Here is a 23,501-nt window from a genome sequence, read left to right as displayed (position 1 = left end):
TATCTGCAATCCTTCTCTGACAGATGGTGTTGTGGGTGCTTATGTCCAATTTGATTTGAACCAAAACTCCCGCCAAATTTATTCTGGCACCTCTCGCGTGGTGCCAAATTTACACTGCCAGATTGAAATAACTGCGTGGAGGGCATGACATTGTGAAGAAGAATGTGAGCAAAACCATCACGACGTGTGAGAAAGTCTGAGAAAATTAAGACGTTCTCTGAGGACGTCCAAGACTTCAAATTTGGCTGCCGTACATCTGAGTGTCAGCCACGCTACTGATACGCACACACACAAGCACGCACAGATATATGCCATTGTACATACATGTAGAAATTAATTAACATGCACCCATACAGTGATAAAATAAGCCTCTTTATATTCCATATGCGGCGAGCCTGCGTGTTGTTTGTTTTTAAATAGCAGGCTAAGTGAATTAGTCTGAACATGATAACATCTCAAAACACTTAAAACTCAAAGAAAATAATGAAATATGATGTTTGCAGACACTTTGGTCTGAAATAGTATGCAACTGTGGAATTATGCTTTAAATGTATGCTAATTTAAGCAGGTAGTCACTTCAAATATCGTGTTCAACTGAAGATAGACAAAGCGATACACAATTGAAATAACATGAAGGTGTTTTTCCATTATAAGCAGATCATCTGCTAAATTTCTTGTGCTGCGGTGTCAGAAGAAAGGGTTAAGCTGGGCTCAGGGCTCCCCTCTCCTCCAAGCACACACATTTCTCTTGTCAAAGGCATCCTGTTAAAGTAGGCCAGGGCATATTTGTGCTTCCTCCGTGTGCTCTATAATGGAAAATGACACTTTCAATCTGTCTCGTGGCAATAACCCCTCTTCAGTGCGTCTCGCGCGCAGCCCAGTCAGCAGAGAGCTGTCATAGCCCCGGGGCCCTGCCGCCACCCGCTTTCATTACATCACTTTAAAATGACAACAAAAGAATACAACGTGTTCGTCCGAATCTCTGATGCATTAACTGCGGGACAGCTTGAAAAAAAAAAAAAAAAAGCTTTGGACCGAGGCAACAGACACACATACGGTTGCAAACACTTGCTCTTACAAAGTCAACATCACACAGACTGAAACGTATTGACGCGCACAGTTGAAAATAAATAAATAAGTCACCAAATAAATATATAAAATCTGTCAAAGCGCACGGCAGAGGCCGCGGTGTCTGTTGAAATCACAATTGCTGTATGTCACGTTGAAGTGTACTGTGGCTTTCAGAAAGCAGCTGTCACAGGCCTGTCATACACACAGGCAGACTATGCTGACATGATAATGCTGCTTTGCATTTTGGAGGCAAATAACACACACACACACACACAAGTCAGACCCACTCAGAAGTCTCCATGTTAACCTCTTGTCATAACAAACTGCCCCTGGCAGATGAAAACAGTTATTACCCATATTACAATTCACTTCCTCTGTCTGCATTGTTTTTCCATTTCTGAATTTGTGAAGTATTCACAAACAGCCTTTATTTCTGACAAGGCACAGACACATATTTATCAATAAGCAAAATGGCTTGGAAAAATGGATCCGACTTGTGCAAACAGGAAGTAGGGAATCTAAAGGCATGCTTTCCCCCCAACACACTCCGGATTTACACTGGATTTAATCGTTGCTGTTGTCTCTGTGTGCCTGGGGCGGTTAAAAAGCTCTTGCTGTAAGAATGGCCTGCATTGTGTGGGCTCCATTGCTCCCAGATACTGGTAGCCATGTGAGAGCCATTAGGTGATTGTTAACAGCTCCTAAGAAGCTGCCCATGCCCGGCCAAAGCCAGTCAGACCCCTGCACCCACCACCCAGCACATCCTTCTTTCTCTTCATCTGCAGGACAGGAAGCGGGGAGGTGGACAGGGTGGGGGACGGCGATAAATTCACATGCTTTAAGGTTAAAACTTTGATTGCTTGATAAGGTTGGTCATGGGAATAATGCCCCACTTATAAGCTATATTTCCACTGGTTAGTCACCAGCTGGGGTACGGGACAGCACAAAGCGGTCTGTTTCATCTTAATTCATCTATTTAAAAACATACTGTGCCGGACTGTACAGTACACTCGTAATAATGTTAACATATTAAATGCACTGGAACGAGGCACTTTAGAGGCCCTCAAATATGGTTACAAATATGCACACTATCCCATCTGTTAGGAGAACTCAGATGTACCCACTAGTGTTCAAACAGAAACACATTTTAACAGAGAAATTCTTAACAGAATTTTTTCTGTGTTAAGCATATGTACGTATATATGTAACATTTTGTAGAACAATTAAAAGCATTAGCTTTTGAAATAATCAAAATAATTAAAAGCACAACTATTACAGTTGAAATACTTTTAATCATCAATGATGCATTAAATTGATAAAAATGACTAAATAAAATGAAAAAAGCATCATGGTTTACACAAAAATATTAAACAGCACAACTATTTTCAACAATGATAATTATAACAAATATGTCTTGAGCATCAAATCATAATCATAATCAAATAAAAAATCACAATACTACTATGAGCATTTAAAGAGACTTAGTGTTAGTGTATATGTATTTAACTTGTATCCACAGTAATATATTTTTCATATTCCAAACTAACCATTAGATAACAGACTGTGTATTTCTGAAACCGTTTGAGCCTGTTTGTTTTTTTGTTTTCTTTGAGAGGGGAATATTACAGATTGCTAAATATCCAGTATAATATAAGTTACAAAAGCAACAGCCATGGAAATGCTTGAGCATGACTGATGGGCCCGTCGGGAGACACAAGACAAAAAAGGTTGAGAAAGACTACTGAATGCACAAAAAAGAACTATGGAGAGGTTCATCTGTGCAGAAACAACAGAGGAGCGGGGGCTAAATCCACAGCTTTCGCCGCTGTGTGCACACTGGGGTCCAAAGTCCCGAAACGTCACAAGCCTGTAAGCAAATATACCAAACACATGACAAACTATACATTCTATTGTGCAAGAGCACTTATTTGTGCTCTCTGTTCCATGTACTGTATCTGTTTCTCTCTCAAAGGTGAGAACAGCCTTATGAGGAGATTAGTACGTGGCCCAGCCCTCTGAAAAGATAATTAATCACTTAAAACACTGAAAGGCTGGAACACTTAGGTTGGAGCACTGGCCCTAAATGAAGCTAATGAATCCTACATTTGCCTCACAAACCTGAACTTTTTTTTTTTTTTTTTTTTGGGAAACAAATGTACTCCCTATCAACTTGTAATGCACAAAAAAGAGAAGGCATGGCAAAACTAAACAGCCCAAGTTTCAGAACGCTCCCTCGATAAACCATTTATCATGCACCAGTAATTAACCCACTGCGTTTTTCTGTGCTCTTGGCATTAAAAACAAGTAAACAGATATTTAAATGTGTGAGAAATATTTGCCAGAATGTGTAACCTGTATCTAACTGAGGGGTATGTGAATCCGGATGAAAGAAAAGGAGGTTGAAAAAGATCCAAACGACAGGAGCAACACTCTCTGAAACAGCACCTCTGAGAAATAGGAGGGCGAGAAGACGAAAAGATGTGAAGATGGGACAGGAAGAGGAGCATTAGCATTCAGATGACAATAATTATGTATATATGCATATATACATTTAAATGTGTTTGTGCACACGGGTGCAAATCAGCAATACTATGTGAAATAATCAAGGTCATCTGATATGTAATAATGCACACTATGAGCGTTTATGGCTAGATAATAACCTCATCAGGCTATCTAACCTGTGTTACAAAGCTCAATGTGAACACTGCTTCCAAAGCATAAATCAGTTCTTTATATTATAAAGAATGTTTTAACATTCAATATAATTTTACTTTTAACTATGCTCATGTGCCGAGGTTTCCTTTGTGCGAATGCGTCTGGATTTGTACGTGCGTGCGCAGAACACTTTGTGGCCATGACAATGGGCCAGGGAACAGACGGTGAGAGTGTGTGTATGTCATCGGCGACTGCCATAGACTGGCGGAGTGTGTCAGATCCAGCCTAAAATGACTAGCAGCTGGGGGTGACAGTTGTTTTAACAGCTGAGCTGACAGGATTAATTCAAATGCACTGAAATCAAAAAGTGGAGAACACCTGTTCAGTCTTCCAGCGGTCCCCACGTCCAGGCAGGGGATCAGGCTCGGGCGTACAGCCAGGCTAGAGCTCGCTCTCCCAGAGAAGTGAGCTGGGTGCTCTGCTACCATGGGACAGGAGAAGGGGCGGAGGGGGGGGATCAAAATTGTTTTTTTTTTTTTAAATACAGTGGCGGAGTCGGAAAGAGTCCAAAAGCAAAGCAAGGCAGAAAGAGAGACACACATGAAGGGAAAGAGGGAGGATTGGGATCCGCCTTGCTTGTTTCTGAACATCTGGCTTAAATAAAGGGCCTATTTTCTGGCAGGCCGAAGGGTGCTGACCTAGGGCCGCTCAGCAGAGACAGATTGCTTCATTTCAAAGTGCGCTGCCTGACCGCAGGACAGCTGGGGTTAATTCTGAGCTTCCCTCTCGTGTTCAAAGACCCCCTACCGGAGCTTCATTCAGTCACTGGTGTCCACTACCGGCCTCAGTCCCATACGCTCAAAACCAGGAAGTGGAGGGCTACATGGGGTATGCAGTATGTGATGGAGAGTCAATAAATTATTGTATGTTGTCTTTACAATACCCAAGAGAAAGTCTTAGCTGGTCTTCACATTAAATTCGACATGAAATGGAACATCTTTTTGAACAATTAATCTGTGCATTTTCAATTTTTTTGTATCGAAATGTCATAACTCAGTCTTTCGGACAATCTATTTAATCTTCTTAAACCCAGCTTGTTTCTTAGAGTCAACTGTAAACTAACACTCAGATCTGCCTCCATTCAATCAACAACTGATGAATGGAGCCAAGTCCCTGCTCTACATTTCTTCACAACACAATACAGGCAAAAAGATTGTGACTTTAAGGGACAAAACGGTCTACTGAAGCATGTATGAAATGTATTGCAATTTATAATACAGTGCAAGTTTAAGCTTAGCATTGCCACAGTGGGTACAAGAGCAAGAATTAGCAAGGTAAACTTTGGCAAAGCAATAGAATAATATAATTTTGAATTGGGGGGAACAATGTTGAAAAAGCTACTAAATCCTAACCCTAACCTAAACCTTTAACCTTAGTATGGCATTGGCAATGCATCCTGATTTATAGCTTTACTGTTTCCATTCATGGTACTTCAGAAGTCTAAACTTTTCCTAATAGTTTTCCAAATAATTGAATTGACCAAAAGAAACTGGCATGTACACTTGCAGTGCATTAAATTCAAACTTCAACTACAAAACGTCCAGACAGACTGACTTCTGTGTGTTTACCTTTGCCGAAGACTTTTGTGCGAGTGTGTGCGCGGCCCCTGACATTTGGCCCGTGCACATCCACTGTTTGTACTAATCTGCTCCAACCCAAGCAAATACACCTAAATCTGCTTTGTAATTTACTTTACATTTCCCTTTTTAACCCTGCTGAGGCTCAAGCGAGTCCATGCATGTGTTAGAAAAGGAGAGAATGGATTTAGATTTAGATTTACAAGGGCGTGTAATGGATATGAAGAAGAGATTTGCGAGCTGATGCTAGCCATGTGAAACGCCACATAAAAATAACCAAAACCACTGACCCGCAATTACCCACAATGCAACAGCACGCCAAAACCGAGTGGTTCAACCATATGCATATGCCTGCTATTGCCATATTTCCTCTTGCCTGGATTCCCTTTAAAGAAATCACACACATCGTGCTTCAAAAAGTCACCAGGAAAAAAAAAGGGCTGTGATGGACTCTCACGCATAGGAGATTCAGAAAGCTCTTTATCCACTAAAGCATGATCAAAGAGAGGGGAGAGTGATATTTTATAGAGCTCGCTCAGTTTTTAAAAGTTGTGATGAATATTCATGGGATATTGTATTCCATTATTTAGCATTAGCTTCAAAAATGCCAACACACACAAAATAAAATTAGCATGTTAATAGATATGGGTGTGCTCTGCAAATTAGCATAAGAATCACGCAACTGTTCGACGTCTGAGAGCTTCATAGGTTTAACAACTAAACAAACGGTGAAGAGCTCACTTTATTTGCCTCAACTGATTATTTTTTTCAGAAAGCTGCCTCTCAGTAGCAATTGCGTGTCTGTTAGCATACACAGAAGTTCTTAGATGCCTCACGAAAACAGTCATCATCTACACATCTCCATAAGTAATATTCATATTATGCAATTCACAGGCACATCATTAAATCTAGCCAGGCAAACGGAGCTGCTAATATATGGATTCCTCATGTTCAGACCCTGTATTCAACCATCACGGCTCAGGAGCATTTCCAATTCATGCACGTCAATGACGGCTGTGTGCAACTGTCCAAGTCTTGAGCCACAATGGTGTGGCTATGGAACAGTCAGCTCTATAATGGCCCTGCTATGGAGCCACAGTCTAATTCATGAACCTCCGGCTTTTGTGCCTTTCTTAATGCCACACCAGGAGGTCAATAACAAAACTTTAGACACACAATCACAATCGCACACACATAAGTAATGCACAAAGACGTCCATCTCCAAGTCTCTAATCCGAAGCCCACACTTAAAGTAAAAGAGACCACAGCGCTGTTATGCCAAAAGCTCTAAATGTGTGTGTGTGTGTGTGTCCTCAGACAGCTTTTCCCATCCAGTAAGCGGCATTCAGCTCTAATATCACCCATCCAGTGAGAAGGCTCATCCCTATTGATTGTCTTGTGCAAGGCAGCAGAAGAATACAAACTGAAAGGCAGACCCAAACAATTCAATACAACTGACTTGAATGTGCCTTTCATACGCTGGAACAATGGCACGCTCACAATAGGACCCCGTTAACTCTCATGTCTTCAGCTGTTTTGCCAACCTCAAAGGAAAGTACACTGACTTGGATTGAGCCGGAGACAAATAAACAGGCATGCAATCGTCTACTCGGAAAAAAGGAGGCATCTTGTGCTTTTCCCAGTAAAGACTGACGGAGCTACTGAGAAAAATCTCTATAGCGTGATAATGGCTGCGAGTTAGAATAGACGGTGTTTTGTTGTGCTAGATTCGGTAAACAGAGTTAGAAGCAAAACTTCATTCAGAAGGCGTCTGTTTGTCTATCAGGTTGGATTGCATCATTTTTTTTTTTTTTTTTTTACAGAACTGTCCAGAGGAACTTTTTAGTGAGAGCTCAAGAGACTTATTAATATCAGCTTTGACTGAAGAAACTTTAGCAGACAATCACTGACACACAGTACAGTAAGAATACAGAGGTGTAAAGTAAATGTGAACAGCATTGTGAAATAATTTGGTTTTGGCAGAATTTGATGAGAATTATGAAATCTCATTTTGGTGTAATGGCCAAACGTAGATTCAGAAGACACTCAGTTGAGATATCATTTGTAATTATTCATTCTTATAGTAAGTTTTAAAGTGGCTGTCACAATTTTGCACTTATTTAGCACTTACAAATAGTGCTAAAGAAAGAATTGAGAGGAAAACAACTTCTTTCATAGATTTATACTGATTTATTAGCTGCTACATTTCTCCAGGTTTCACCTCTGAGATCAATATCTCTTTCATAACCTCTATGGATCCATATTTTGTTTCGTGTTGCTCTCCATTCTTTCTTATTCTGTCCTCGGTCTCTAACTAAACCCTTGTTTTTCAGAGCGCGAGGGAAAGATAATGACAAACAACTCCAGTGAAAAGCTTCCTCCTAATGTTAATTTATACATCTAACTAATTACTACCAAATGCTGGAAATTGCATATGGAAGTTGTTCTCTCTCCCACGCTCTGCCTCTTCGCTCACAGACGCTCTCAGCGCTCGTAGCATGCCCTCCTCGCACTCTGTGTGCCTGAATTTGTCTCTGTACAGCTGCATATAGAAGTCCTTTGGTAGTTTTTTTTATTTCGATCTGTTCGTTCTTACTTGATACAACATCCTAAAAAACTGCTGAAGAACCTAACTTTGTATAACTGTGTTTGTGTGACTGTGTCCAAGCACATGAGTGTGTTTGGGGTCAGTTATATTATATGTGTATGTGTGTGTGTGTGTGTGAAAGCACTCAGCAGCAGCAGTCATATAGCGGATTAGCACACCCTGGGGAGATCTAGACAGAGATCCACTGCTGAACTGCTTCAGAGCTCTTCTACCCCTTTCGTCTTCATGGAAGAGTGTATCCGCCCTTCTTATTCTCTCTCATTGAGGGGTATGGATGCGTGAGCCCTCGGCTAACAATGACAGGGCCTAAGTGCTGTCTTATAAAATGCCCCAGTGCCTCCGAACACCCCCCTCACGCATGTCTTACAAAAGACGTACACTCTGTGTGACTGTGTGTGCGTGCAGCTTTGCTCTGATCTTAAAACACCATTCGACGTGCCCTACAGTTCAGTGTCATACTATAAAACAGTGCAGTCGCACAACTTACGGCCCACTGTGCATTAAAAGCCACCTCCAGTCTGACCCCAGACCGACGGAGGCAGCGTAAGATAATAAAGGCATCCGGGCGGCAGCTGACCCCAGGACGGGCTTTGAAGCTGGAGCATCCCACAGAGAGAGAAGCAAGGAGAAGGACTCAATTAGTCAAGTCTAAATTGAACCATCAATCTCGGCTCACTCCACGGCCATCCGGTGCGAGGGGGCCAACACTCGTAAACAAGACCAAGCTGTTACTTCAAGAGGGCTGAGCGGCATCTAACAGCATCTGAGGTGGAGAACTTTAAAGGCAACTTCAGATGAACGTAAATCTATCTATCTATCTATCTATCTATCTATCTATCTATCTATCTATCTATCTATCTATCTATCTATCTATCTAAATGTATATTATTATTTTTACATTTTTTGGAATATTTTACAGTTATTTTACATTGTTTTTAATTGCAATTACATTTTTTATTACAGTAGAGATCGACAGATAAATATTGGGTAAGGAAAAAAAAAAACATTTTATAGTTTAATTACCACACACACATACACAAATACATACAGCAAAATGCAAAAGTTTCACAGTCTATAAAAAAAAAATTATGACTGGAAATTTTTCTTAATTTACCCGTCATTGGCTGGTAGGGCAAAAATAACTTTCTGGACTCTGAATGAGAGTTAGTGATGAGAGGAGTGATCTGTTTTGTGTGTAAAAACACACAGGGTGGGGAGACTCGAAGAGAGGCACAGAAGGTGAATGAGACCATTGTCTGTAAAGGGCTGTGTGACATACTCAGTTTGAGAGCTCTCTCTCTCTCTCTCTCTCTCTCTCTGTGTGTGTGTAAGGTTCAGTGCTCAGGGAACCAAAGCTTGGCCCTGACCATGAATCAAGCTCAGCCCAGCGCCAAGGCTGACAAACATATACACTCGCGTGTACACACACACACACACACACACACGTGGACGCTCAGGAGACCCTGAACATCTGTGCCCCACATAACACAGACTGCCAAGTACTAGTGAGGACTACATCTCCTCCACAGAGAGCCGAGGGGAGGAGGAGTGTGATCATACCATCAAAGAAGAAGGCTTCTCAAAGATTTGGAGTAGTTCATGATGAGGATGAAGTTCATTTGCAGTAAGGCTGTCTGATTGCAGTCAGTCTTTAAGAGTGTGTTTGTGTGTGGACGGACAAAACACAGGAAGTGCTCTCTCTCTCACTTTCTCTGTCTCTGTGTGTGTGTGTGTTTGTGTGTGTGTGTTTGCTGTCCAGACTCCTGAGAGAGACACTGTGCTCCCTCTGAACCCCTGACAGCCCTCCTGCCCTCTTTCCATTACTAAAGCTAATAACACACACACACTCCAGCATGCTGCTGCCTGACACACCACACCACACACATAGCCTACTGTAATTTTTGGTTTATACATTTAGCATAAACATTGTGTAAAGCAACAACAAAAAGATAACAAAGCACCTGAATGGTAGTAATTAGAAGTTAATTCTGCATTTTATATACGTGTGTATGAGTGTGTGTGTGTGTGCGCGTAAAGATGGAAGTATTATTATCTAAATAAAGATTTTAAAGTTACAAAAGAGTGCTGAATGTTTTTTTTATTAAATATTTTAAATTAAATAATTTTAAATGAATAATTTTTTTATTAATTTAAATGCCAAACTGAGTTAATCTTATATGCCATATATTATCTATAATGTTGTAATGATCATAAATTATAGATTAATATTTCTTACTGTAGTTTTCAAATATCATTATATAATGCCACCCAATTAACTATTAAGCATTCATTTCGGTCGACCAACTGTTTTCCCACCTGCAATGCAAAAAAGTGTTTGCGCAGTAACATGTTCATGCGGAAACTGTGTCTAGATGTGCTGTATCATTGAGGCCGGTCGATCAGGGACAGACTCGGACGGTCAAACACACACACACACATCTTGCCTGACCCAGTGTAAGTTTGGCTGGTATCTGGTCGTAACAAACGATTCAGCTCGGGCTGTTTATCTGAGGGGAAGTGGAGCAGCGAGGGGGGACAGGTGAGCAAATGGCTCGCTAACACGCTGACTAACACACTCCCAATTTCACCACGGGCAGCGAGACGCATACGGCCCCCTCTCGCTTCTCTCTTACTGTTTTCTGACCCATTTCCTTTCCTCCCTCCCTCTCTACTTTCCCTTCACAAGCCAGAGCTACGTTTCCAGCGCGTGAGTGACTTTCGATGAATGTGCGAGTACATGTGAGCGTGTGATTGATCCAGCTAGAAGCAGCGTGTGAAAAAGAGAGGGAGGGCGGGAAGAGAGACAGAGAGAAAGGGAACGGTAATAATACGGCCCTTTCATAATGATTAAAGCATTCATTAATTTTTCATCATAACCTGCCGTTTGCAGCTAATGGTCTTTGTGAAGTACACAAGCAAACAATGGACAGGCGAGTTGAAAAGGGATTTTTATCAAGCTATGAGAGCCCTGGCTCAATGCACTGCCCACCCTCCCCCTCTTCATTTCTCTCTTCTCTCTTTTCTTTTCTGCTTCTTTTTCTCTGTGTCTGTGCTTCTTGAGGGACCGGGGCTTCTTTTGTTTGCACATTTTATTTGAACAGAAAGTAGAGAGATAATGCGCTACTGTAGTCTCCTGCTAATGGACTAGCTTGCTTTCTTGTTCTCAAGAGTTCTGTAAGTATCTTATATATGCTGTCTTGCGTTCTTCCTGGCTTCCTGTATACGACAGCTGTTGAATTTCACAGCCAGACTCTTGCTTTGACCTTGTGGCTTTCTTCAATGTAACTATTTTCTCTGACGTAACTATTAAAATCAAATGTAAATGAAGCAAAATCCTGCTTGGTTTCATAGAATAGGAGGATATTCACACAAATGAGCAGAATCGGTGCCAGAAATACTCCAACGACTGTCGTTTGCAAAGTCTTACACATCCTTGGCTAGTAGATCAGAGATAAAAAGGCATAATGTAAAATAAAATAAAAATTCTCCAGATCAGCAATATCTTCAGGCAACGCTAAATATGTTCCTAGACAAGTTGGTTAACAGTTACACAACAAAAATAAGCACATATGGGAGCTAAATCGACAAACTAACAGGCAGTTTGGGACAATATTGCCTTCCAGAAAACTGATGCTTCATGTTTCGGGCTTCACAGGGTGAAGCAGTGATCACACTAGATAACACCGCAAACCTCCAGCTTTGAAGTTGGTGTGTTTTCTCGGCCAATACATTAACAGTAATGTTTCAATTCTTTACAGGGCAACAGTCTTTGTGAAATATGAATTTGCTTAACTTTAATATGTGCAGCTAAATGTTGTTTCATGAGCTTGAATGTAACCTCACCCTAGGACAAATCATGGAGTAATGCAATAGTTGTAAAACACCGCCACACACCCGTACATACAAAAAACAGAGCACACTAAACCCTGCTGTATATAAATACTACAGTGAATGCTAGCTTTGTTTTTCTGCATTCTTCACATGTCTGACAGCAGGTTCAGCTGTAAGTAACCTTCAGTGTGCACTGCAAGAAAACAATACATCTATCTATCTATCAACCAACCTGTGTACAGTCATAGACAAAGGTTTTGGCAGTGACATAAATTTTGTTTTGCAAAGTATGCTGCTTAAATCTGATGTGGTGTTCTTCCACATTGTTTCTAGATTAGAATGTGTGTATGTGTAGAGTGATCAGATGCATTTTAAATAATTGCTAAAAGCTTCATTGACCAAAAAAATGACCTTTTCACAACAAAACAAATTTGACAGTTTTCTGATCCTGACACAAAATTACCAGCTAACATTAACTGACTAATCATATCAGCAGAAAGTGTGAATGTGAGAACACTATCATACTAAATAAATTTTAAGAGCAGACTGATCGCTATAAAAGGAGAGAAGAAGTGCTTCCAATCATTGTTCTTGTTAGCAATGCGTACCGCCAAATAAACATGTACAGTCATCATCGCTTTGCATCAAAATGGCATTACAGGCAAGGAAATGACTACAAAGAATATTTCACCTGAAAGAATCTTTTACCAGATCATCAAGAACTTCAAGGAGAGAGGTTCGACTGCAGTGAAGAACTCTTCAGGACGTCCCAGAGTGTCTGTACGCACAGTGAGGCCAAGACTTTTGGACAACGTCCTGGTGTCAAGAAGGACAGCAAATAGCCACTTCTCTCCAAGAAAAAAGTCAAGGACAGACTGAAATTCTGCAAGGAGTACAAGGAGTGGAGAGCAGAATACTGGTGCAATGTTATTTTCTCTGATGAAGCTCCCTTCCGACTGTTTGGGACATCTGGAAAATCGATTGTTCAGAGAAGAAAAGGTGAACTCTATACCATGAGTCCTGTGGTGTGCAAACAGTGAAGCATCCTGAGACCATTATGTGTGGGGTTGCTTTTCAACCAAGAGAGTGAGCTCTCTCAAAATTCTGCCCAAAAATACTGCCATGACTAAAGAATGGTATCAAAACTTCCTGCAAGAGCAACTTCTTCCAATGATCAATGAGCAATTTGATGATCTGTGCATTTTCCAGCATGATGGAGCACAATGTCACAAAGTAAGAGTGATAAAGAAGTGGCTCGAAGATCATTTCATTGAAATTTTGGATTAGTGGCCAGGCAACTCTCCGGATTCCTCAATCCCATAGAGAACCTGTGGTCAGTCTTCAAAGGCAAGTGGACAAACAGAAGCCCACAAGCTGTGATCAACTCAAAGAACTAATAAGGCAAGAATGGATCACCATCAGTCAGGTTTTGGCCCAGAAGCTAATATCCAGCACGCCAGAGCGAACTGCAGAGGTTATGAAGAACAAGGGTCAACACTGTAAATATTGGCCCATTATATATTTTTTGCCAATTAAAGCCTTTAAAACTTATGATATGCTTATCATGTTTTCCAGTATACCATAAAACATGTGAAAACCTTTGGCAAAACTTTTGGCCATGACATATTCATTCCATCCATTGTCAGTATGTTCACATGTGTATTTGCACACGCACTGGCTAATTCACATAGGGAGCAGATTCTGATTATTCATGAGGAACTGGCCTCTAATTACAGAGCGAGTGTGGTGTGATGTAAGAGACAGAGAGAGAGAGAGAGATCTTGTGGAAGGAGCTGAGAGCCGTTCTCTCAGTAATCAGTCTGAAATGAATATGCAAAGTGTGACACACAATGGCTCCGAACAGCTGATCCCTGCCTGCTTAAACAAAGGCCTGACTTTATCAACAGCTCTCATTAAGCAGAATTTGTTAGTGAGGAATGATGGGAGACAGAAAGATGGAAGAAAGAATGAGTGTGTACGAGTGAGTGAGTCAGGGAGAGAAAGAAAGACAGACAGAATGGGAGATGCTCTCCATGAATCCTTCACAATTTCAGCCAGTTTTCACATTGTGATTTCATCACAATAAGACACACATGTGTGCCAATGTCTTCTAAAAATCTAATAGTGAACTTTTTCCACTGACAGGGTGCCAGTGCTGGTTTCGGAGCTGATGCCCAATCTGAACCTGTTCCATGTGCCATTTCCACACAGAAAAACTGGTTCTGGAGGGGAAAATTTGGCTGCCCAATGGCTCCTAAAACCTGCTGATCTCCAGCCTTTCAGATCAACAACAACAACAACTCAAAGCTAGATCGCTCCCACTATAATCAAAGACTGGAAAAAAGCTGATGAAAATGACTTTAAATTAATTGAAATATTTCATATTTATGTATTCAATTTAATAGAACGAAAACAAAATGTTTTACATTATTTTCAAATTAATTTTTTCCTTGCAATCAAAAGTAGCTTGTGATAGTAATAAATATATATTAATAAATATATAAAATACATAATAAATATATATTAACAATACATTCAATGACCGCAAACGTATTTTAAAATCAATTGCTATCAATTTTAAAATCAGTCAATGAATAAATAATGAAAGAATAAATGTTTACACAATTTTCTAACAAATACATTTATATTTATTGTTTATAAATTAATTGCTATGAATGTCAAAACAACTAACTAAAGAAATCTTTCCAAGCCATCAAATGTAGCTTGTGATAAAGATGCTAAATTAAATGACTTTGTATTACTCAAAAGTTGCAAACCAGTTACTGAACAGGTTATATCATTGTTCGTCTTAAAAGCACGATGTGTGTCAAAACACGTATTCAATTCTCCCTCACTCACCCTCTGGCTCGTTCTTGATGAGTTCCTCCATCTTGCGCTGTTTGAGCGTGTCGACCACGTCGGCCAGGCTGCCCTTGCGTCTCTCTGGTGTGCCCAGAGCTGAAGCGGAGCTGGGTTCGCTCCCCGGCCGCATGGACCCCTCCTCCTGCTGCTGCTGCTGCTTACTGGGTGAGGTAGAAGAGTTGTGCTGGGGGTAAGGGCTCAGGGCCAGGCCTTTACAGCCATCCTGATCCTGACAGAGAGACGGAGAGAGCGACAGGGAGTTAAACAAAGCGACAAACAGCCCTTCACTAATTATTTCGTCCTGTTCCTGAGTGTTGAGGCATGTTTAGATTTACTTTCATCCTCATCTGCCCATCTGTACTTTAGAAAGTCTCTCTTTCTCTCTTTGCCTCTGTCAGTCTGAAGTCTCTTTAGACAAAATCATTAGCGGCGAAAAGTTTCAGTCGTTTCGCCATCACAGGAATTGTCTCTTTCTCTGAGAAGGGAAGTTTTTCTACTTTGAATCCGCTCCAAACACACAAGAACGTCCAAGTTTTTCAACCACAGCTTTCTTCTCTTCTTGACCAACATGACAGCTGCGTTATCAATCACCATTCGGCGTTTCATGCATTGATCTTGCGTCCAAATATATAGCAGTTCTCATCTTATGGTTTCTTATGTAATGCGGCTCAGAATTAGGCTTGTGCACTTTAAAAAGGGAAACTGTGCAGCTGTTGCCTTAATAGGCTTTTTCTAACTAATCTGAGCCATTCAAATTATTTTTATTCATGTAACCTAATATAGTCATATTAAATGACATTTTTACTTGAATAAAACCAGTTTATTTAGATGTTACTACACAATCTTATTTTTTTAGGTTGCCTGACGAAGTTTTTTTACAGTGAAACTTTAATAAATGCAACAGCGCACAATGCTAATGCTTATACGGTATATACATTAATTATTAATTTATTAGTTTTAAATATTGGTGTTTTTTTGCTTCAGCAAGTAAATGCACACACTTTAAAATGGGTAAATGACAGATGTGGAGATTTATGATGATTTATCACACACACAGACACACCACATTACTTTCGCCCAGCTCCGGATCTCCTTTATAAAGTTTAATTACAAAACAAGTCAGGTATTTAGAGACCAGGTCAACAGTCCAAGTCCTTTAATCAGGGTTAATCTTTGGTTAATCCACATCTATTATCTACCTTACCACCCGCGTGACTGACGGCGATCACAGCCAATCAGACAATAGCATAATCCGCTCTGACGTGTTTGGGATCCAGTGACCAGATTTACACCTCAACAATCAACATCAGCTACTTCATGCCACCTGCATCCATCACGCAAATCGAAATGTCCTCAGTCCAAACTGAAGTTCACAAGATTGCTCAAGCTCCCTGTGCAGGTCTATTACCCGCTTAGATTTTTAATAATGAGAGAGTGAACAGAGAGCAGCAGATGGTTCATTTACTAAAGCTTAATGCGACACCAATTACACAAGACTTTCACAAGACAGAACAGTGGCAAATACAATTTTATTTTTATCAGTAAAGTGAGACTGTTAGATGATCTGACTTGGCCCTGCAAACAAAACAATTCATTATATACAATATGGAAAAAGTTGAAATGCTACAGAAAACATAATAATATTATTAATAATAATCATGTATTTATTTTCAGCACTAGTCATTTCTTAATGCGCATTTGTAACAGTGTTTTACTGCAATTTATTTATAATCATTAAGTTTTATGTGATAAAATTATTAAATGACTAAATTCCTTACCATTTTTACATGTTTTGACATTTATTTAATCTCGAAAAATTGTACGGTGTTTATTTTCAATAATATCTTCTACTGTTTACAAAACAATTAATTCTATACAAATTGGAAAAGTTTAAATGCAATGGAAACAAGTTTTTAAAATAATGATCATTAGTAGTTTTTATTACAGTACGAGAACTATATATATATTATAAAAAAGTTATTTTTATGTTAAGTAAAATTATTAATTGACTAAGTGTTTTAACATTGAATGTTGCCATTTAATTTATTTCAGTCATTTACATGCCGTGAAATAACATTAATCACTTTCTTTCGCACAAAACAGATGAATAAACAAACATCATATTCAGATCTAGTACATAGTTAACGCTTCATATATCCAGTTACACTGAACATATCACACAGATTGACTAGTCACAATCCATCATCATCATCATGATTATAATAATTACTGTAGAACTAATTAAACTGAAACACTTTCACTTGCTACGAACGCATATTGAGAGACATTTCACGTTGATACTCATTCACAAACAGACTGATGACTGGCAAGCTTAAAAGATCTTAACAGGCTTTTGTGATAGACTGAAAATATGACAGCTTGCACACTGATTCCCCCCAGTTTCTGCCTGCAAAAAGGCAAGTTTTTCCAGACACACCCCTCTGTCGCATCCCCCTCGTCCCCATCAGCTCCAGTCGGGCCAGTCGAACTGGGATTAGGAGACTGTTGTACTTGTCACAAATGACCAAAGCGGTGTGAGATCACCCCGTCATCCGCAAACAAAACTGTCACCTAGCTGTTAAAGAACTAACAGAGAAGAAAGATAGAAAGAAGAAGGGAGGACTTCAGAGGAGAGAAAGCCAGGGAGAGAGTGGGAGCGAGTGGCAGAATGGCAGGCGTTTCTCTCTGCCTGCTTTAGTGTGGCATGCATCTTAAAACACGGTCACACCTGTCACTTCCAATCTATCTAATCCACAGCATACTTCAAACCGCAGCTCGCGTCTTTCTCCAGAGATGTCTAGAAAACAATTCGAATAGAAGGTGAGATGGCGGCGGAGGAAACTGTATTCCTTCGCTTTTTAATGTCCTCGGCCGTGACACTAAGTCTCGGACAGATGAAGAAGCAGATGAGCTAATGGCTTATGTGTTGCTTTCTTTCCCCTATTTTTAAATGTAGTGCACAGTGAGTAACAGTTCTACAGTAGGGTTGATATTCAGGATAAGTACCCCTATTTTGTCCGTCGATAACGTGCGTGCATGCGATTTTCCACCCCGTATGAATAAGTGTGCAAAGCTGAGTATATGTATTTATATGTATTTCTGATGTGCCGTTCTGTGCGGTGTGGGTGGTTCTGCTTTTAGTTGTGCAGATGTCAATTCTTCGTGGAAAGGCTGAAACTGCGCCTCTCTCCACGACCCTCTCTTCATCCCTGAACCACGGCAGCATGGCGACAGAATTAGCCAACTTTTGTCCTCTTAAGCTCATGTGTGACAGGAGCACATTTAAACACACTTCAACTCTTGCCAAGAAAGCAAAAATGCCTTCTTTCCCCCTCTAGTTTTCTCTCTCTCTCATCTTCTCCCTTCAGCACAGATGCCAGCTTTCTTCCAAATGCCACCTTTTTCTGCCATCTTTTTTTAATGTTTGTCCTTCCTGTACTCCGCAGGATTCCAACCTGTTTCCCTCAGAGCGTTTCTCTCATTCCTTCTCTCTCGCGCTTCCATATGCTAACTTAAATCCAGATATTTTTCTGATACAGGTAGCGTCTAGCTAATGAGACTAACTCAGAGCACGGCTGTGTGATTCTCTGGCTCGCGTTCACCACGCGTTAGGAAACTAACCTCTATGCTTGCTATCAGTTAAACTGTCAAGAGTCCCGCTGCTGAAACACACACGCTCGAGTTGGACCTCTCTCCTCTCCTGCGGTGCTGACGCCTCGTCTGTTGTCTTAAGCCCGTGTTGCTGATCTCTACCGTGTGTTCGCAATCCGCTCACCTCTAAACCTGGCTCAACCAAGCTATTGTCAGCCCTGATCCTGCCGTGAGCATGCACACACACACACACACACAACACACACAACACACACACACACACAGATGAAGATTTACTAACGCTTCACACACTTTCAAACACCTTACATCGTCTCATCTCTGAATTTACATTAGGTTATGCCATAGAAAAATACTTTAATTAATTCGATTTGTGTGACACTACAATTTCAAAAGATTGTCAGATTTGTAGATTATATTTGTTTGGGAAAAACTAAAACATGAAAAATATAAGAACGCTATGTTATCAAGGAAATGTTGAACATTTTTACCACCGTTTTGTTGGTTTCTCTCTTGAAATATCTAGGCTTGGATTGACAATAACCCTCAAATAATTGATTTTTATCATAATAAAATTTATTATAAAAATATTTTAAAATATTAAAGTATTTAAAATATTACATAAAATATAATAAGCTAGAAATATATCAACAAATTAAATGAGCTTTTAATGGTGTTTTGGAAAACAACATTTATGAAAAAGTTTAGATTTTTTTACAAAAGCAGTCTTTTCAGAAGACTGTACAGGAGTCAGGTTAAAGGATAGTCTGTTGTTTTTGACATTTAAAGGCTGCATTTGACGCATCTAAGAACAAATATTAACGTGAAACACACGTCTTCCCTTAATGCCTCTCCTCATTAACCGGACAAAAGGGAGAGTAATTAACACCTCGCTATTATCACCCGCGTGTAAAGCTCTTCCCACCTTTCGATTTCAAAGCCCTCTACTTCCCGCCTGCAAAAAACTGGCAGGAGTTTACAGACCGGCGGGGACGCGCACCGCCAGCACGTCTTCTATTGTAGCAGGTTGTGCGCGCTTCAGCCCCGCTGACCCCATCATCACGAACGCGCCTCTCTCTCTCTCTCTCTCTCTCTCTCTCTCTCTCTCAGGATGAAGAGGTCAGTGGAGTCTGAAGAGCGTGTGCGCCGCTGCCGTGTTAATTTACAATGACAAGATAAAGCGGTAATCTTCCGCTGCGCGCTACCCAGGGACTCGCCGAGTCGATTTACACTTCCCTATCACTTTATACAATTGCCGTGACAAAGCCCCTCCGAGTCCCCACTCGTGTAAATCTCTCTCTCACTCAACTCTTCTGCCAGTCAGCGCGGATCGGCTCAGGGAAACTTAATGTCTCACACATGCCAGCCTGCTTTCCCCAAAATCCGCCCGTGCTCGAGACGGATACGCTTTATTAATCCACATCAAATACAGCGCGCATGTTTTTTCATGCCACGTCTGTCATGTCAGCGCGAGAGACAGAGACAGCAGTCTAGTCTTTCAGATAACACAACAATTACAAGCACTGCACTGCTGCTGATACATAATTATTCACGTTATGATTAATATGAATAACAATCCTTTGTATAACAAACATTAGTTTGGTTTTACGTGCAGATTTATTATTTGTATTACTGAACTGACATCATCATGTACAACAGCCAATTGCAAATCTGTGTCAAATCTAAACTTTTTTGAAAAATGCAAAATTTGTTATTATTCACCAGGGCAGGACCCTCAAAAGGTAGGCTACATCTTAGTGCATTACCTTCCATCACACTCTTAAAAATAATGGTTATTTATTGGCATCTGGTTCCATAAAGAGACTATAACATTCATGGAACCTTTCCATTGAATAAAAGGTTCTTTAGATTATTAACACTTTTTTTAAATTACTGAAAGGGTCTGTGGGGGAAACTAAAGTGTTCTACAGCATCGCTAAGAAAACCTCTTTTGGAACCTTTATTTTAAAGGATGTAAATAGAGTATATTTGTTCTTTAAGGCACTAATATGCACCTTCCTAAAAGGTAAAAATGCTGCACATTTTCGCCCCCAAAATATAGTAGTTTAACAGCAAACGACTCTAAAAGGGAGAACCGACAGTCATAAACAAACACACCACGCTGCAAGCCGAGTATATAAAGTGAGTACGCTTGAGTGAGAAAGCTTGAGGACTTTGGTTTATTGTGGGAAACGGTTCCAAAACTGCAGAGTCCAGTGTGCACTGTAATCACAGCTAATTGCAGAATTAGCTTACCGTTAAGTTCCTTAAGTACTGATTCATTGTTTTACAGCCAAATTGATTCCTGAAGTCTGTGTTTATCGAGAGGAAGAGATAGCAGAGTGGGGCGAAAGGTCACTGAAGAGATACATGAGCTCAGGTGCGTTAACGTGAGGATGACGATTTGGGGTCACAGGGTCCATCTCGCTTGTATTTTATCTTATGACTTTGAATGTCTGATACAGTCTATATCCTTCATGACTACAGTGACCCATCATGCACTCACACTCCAAAATGACACATGTACAGCCGAGCTTATGAGTCATTTTGGCCACATTCAAGAAGACGACCTGTCTTGCTGCGTCTGCCTATGACGTCATCGAAGCGTGACGGGTATTTCCACGCCAAATGAGAGAGAGATAATGGGAGGAGTCAGTCGAATGCATATTAACCAAGTGGGAGGGGCTAACCTCGTCCAATCGCATGACAGAGGTTTGCGCGTTGAGACCTACCATGTTCGCGTGTAGTGTTGGGGGGCTGTCGAGCAGTCGCGGAGATCGCGGGGACACTTTGCTGCAGTACGTACTCAGGGGCAAGTGAATGACAGCATGTCCGTCAACCTCTTCATCCTCCAATCGCTGTCTGCTCGTCGCCATGACTACCTCTCCATCTGTTCCCCCATATGGAGAGGCTGGTCGCTTGGAAGACATCCTGGAAAAACGAGAAAGGAAAAGTGACTGAGGCATTCAGGAAAGACATGGCAGAGACAGAGACGTGGCTGTTGTTTAATTGTGAGTGACATATACAGGAGCATTTCACACACGCACACACACCTGACACACACTACCCGCATAATGACAGCCATCAATGCCGTAGCTTTGTCCACATCCATCCCTCCATCAAAGAGACGTCCCACCTACACTATCACAGAGCCATTTACTGTAGCAGCGCTGCACATGATGTGTTTAGCCAGCCTGTTTGATGTAAAGACTCGAGCGGCCCATTAAAGAAAAGTGCAGACGGCCCAGCGCACATCAAATATCACGTTAGCCAAGAACACAGACAGACAATGGTGTGTCCGTGAGCGTGTGTGCCACAGTAGATGTTAATGACAGTGTATATGGTGTTGACAATGCCAGAGAAAATAGGCCTTGATGACAGTCTGTGTTCCTCTGATACAGTCAGAAAGAAAAAGCATTTATTAAATGAACTCTCTCTCCCACAATGCACGCAAAGGAAAAATGAATATGCTCTCCTAATAAGATTTTATCTGGCTTACGGCATTGCCTAAGTGCTTTCATAGACGCTTCTCAGCCTTGGGGCTAGTGTTACTATGGCCCTGGGGAATAAGTACCACTCTTTTAAGAGAAAAAGACAGACAAGGATAAAGGGAGATGGAGAGAAGTACTTTTATATGGCTCCTACTCTTCAACTAAAAGAATTGGCAAACAAATTTGATTTGAATGCAATGTTGTAGTAACTTTGCTTTCCCCCAAAGCTAGTTTTATAAGCAAAGCTATGGAAGCCTAACTGTGAATTATTTCTTGTAATTGCTCATAATTATGACTTTATGTCTTCAAATGGAGACTTTCTCATAATTGTGACTTTAATTCTTACAACTGTAACTTTGTATCATTATTGTGACACTTTTTCACAATGCAAGTTTATATCACATAGTTTTGACTTCATATCTCATAATGTCACTTCATGTGCTCCAACTGCTCAAATGTGATTTTATAACTGACTTTATAGCTCACTGTTACACTTATTTCTTTTTTACCCTTTAGTTCACAATCACTTAATATATTTTATGCTCTGAGGTAGAAAAATGAGACTAATATACGGCACAAAGTCAGTGCAATAGAAAGGTTACTTTTTTACCACAATGATCTTTCATCACCTAGCATCGTCAGTCTCGGTACACACAGTTTGCGTGTGCTGAACTGTATGGTATTCACATAGCCCTGGTCTGACTCAGACACCACATCTGGCGGAGCTCCGGAGCGCTGCTAAGGTTTCTCTTTCTCTCATTTACTGCTTATTTGGTTTAGATTAGCTGTAAAGACAAACATCATATAAGGTTTCTAACTGTCTGGATGGGATGAATAAGACTCACCTCAATCAAACCCAAGGCTGGCGGCTACAGAAACAAAGAAGATACGCTTCGACTAACTGTATAGATGAGATAAAGTGAAGAGTTAAATGATAAACTGTGATGCAGATGTCATACTGCTAGAGCCTGACAGCAACTGCTCTGTCATAACAAACACTAACGCAGGTGTGTAATACCTATAATTGTAGTAGTCACTATATCTGTGTTAATTTGGCTGTATGAATGTGAACATGTGTGTGTGTGGGGGTTACCTTGGCTTTATGCTGGTTCAAACTGGGGCAGTAAAAGCAGTCAGTGCAGCTGTATAAACTGCACTTGGGCCGTCAGAGCCGCACGACCTGTCTACCCCTCCACCAACACTGTGTTTACTCTACCTCCAGACACTCCAACACACTGGGCCCTTTTGTTTCAATTCGACACACACGCACACACACACACCTCTGTGCCGCTTTCTCTAACACACCAACCCCCAACACACACATCAGGACCAACAAAGACACACACAAGCCTCACAGGCAATCGAGAACCAGTTCTTATTGGAACCAGCAAATTGCTTGTCACATCCAACTCGAACCCGAGAACGGGTGTTTAATAACTGTTTAGTTAAGGCTCGTGAAACTAAATCAGCTTCATGAATAGCTGGAAAGCTAGTAGTTAAAGACACACATTTAGAACAGATTTTTAGTAAATAATAATAATAATAATAAAAAAAAAAAAAAAAAAAATATATATATATATATATATATATATATATATATATATATATATATATAAAAATGAAAATTGGTAAGCAAAAATAATTTTTGTTCAGTATATCATTTAAAAAAAAAAATAGACTAATAATTCCAAAAAAGTGCCAAAAAGAATAATTAATGGAACCGCAACCATTTAGTGG

The 23,501-nt window shown here is 40.5% G+C and overlaps 1 protein-coding gene across 5 annotated transcripts in view; it reads right to left on the bottom strand.

The window, feature by feature from the left end:
* The window catches only part of LOC113063359 (transcription factor SOX-5-like), a 115,151-nt gene that overhangs the window by 41,113 nt on the left and 50,537 nt on the right, over positions 1–23,501 (bottom strand). For all 5 annotated transcript variants that reach the window (XM_026233691.1, XM_026233681.1, XM_026233699.1 and 2 more), the window contains 2 exons: positions 21,006–21,204; positions 14,662–14,893 (listed from right to left, as the gene is read on the bottom strand). In XM_026233691.1, the coding sequence (XP_026089476.1) occupies positions 14,662–14,893; positions 21,006–21,204 (431 nt within the window). The remainder of the gene's footprint in view (positions 1–14,661; positions 14,894–21,005; positions 21,205–23,501) is intronic.

This window comes from Carassius auratus, chromosome 4 (genome assembly GCF_003368295.1).
Source record: "Carassius auratus strain Wakin chromosome 4, ASM336829v1, whole genome shotgun sequence".
In the NCBI taxonomy this organism is placed as follows: Eukaryota; Metazoa; Chordata; class Actinopteri; order Cypriniformes; family Cyprinidae; genus Carassius; species Carassius auratus.
The sequence above is the reverse complement of the archived record's forward strand: the minus strand, read 5'-3'. Positions and strand labels throughout refer to the sequence as shown.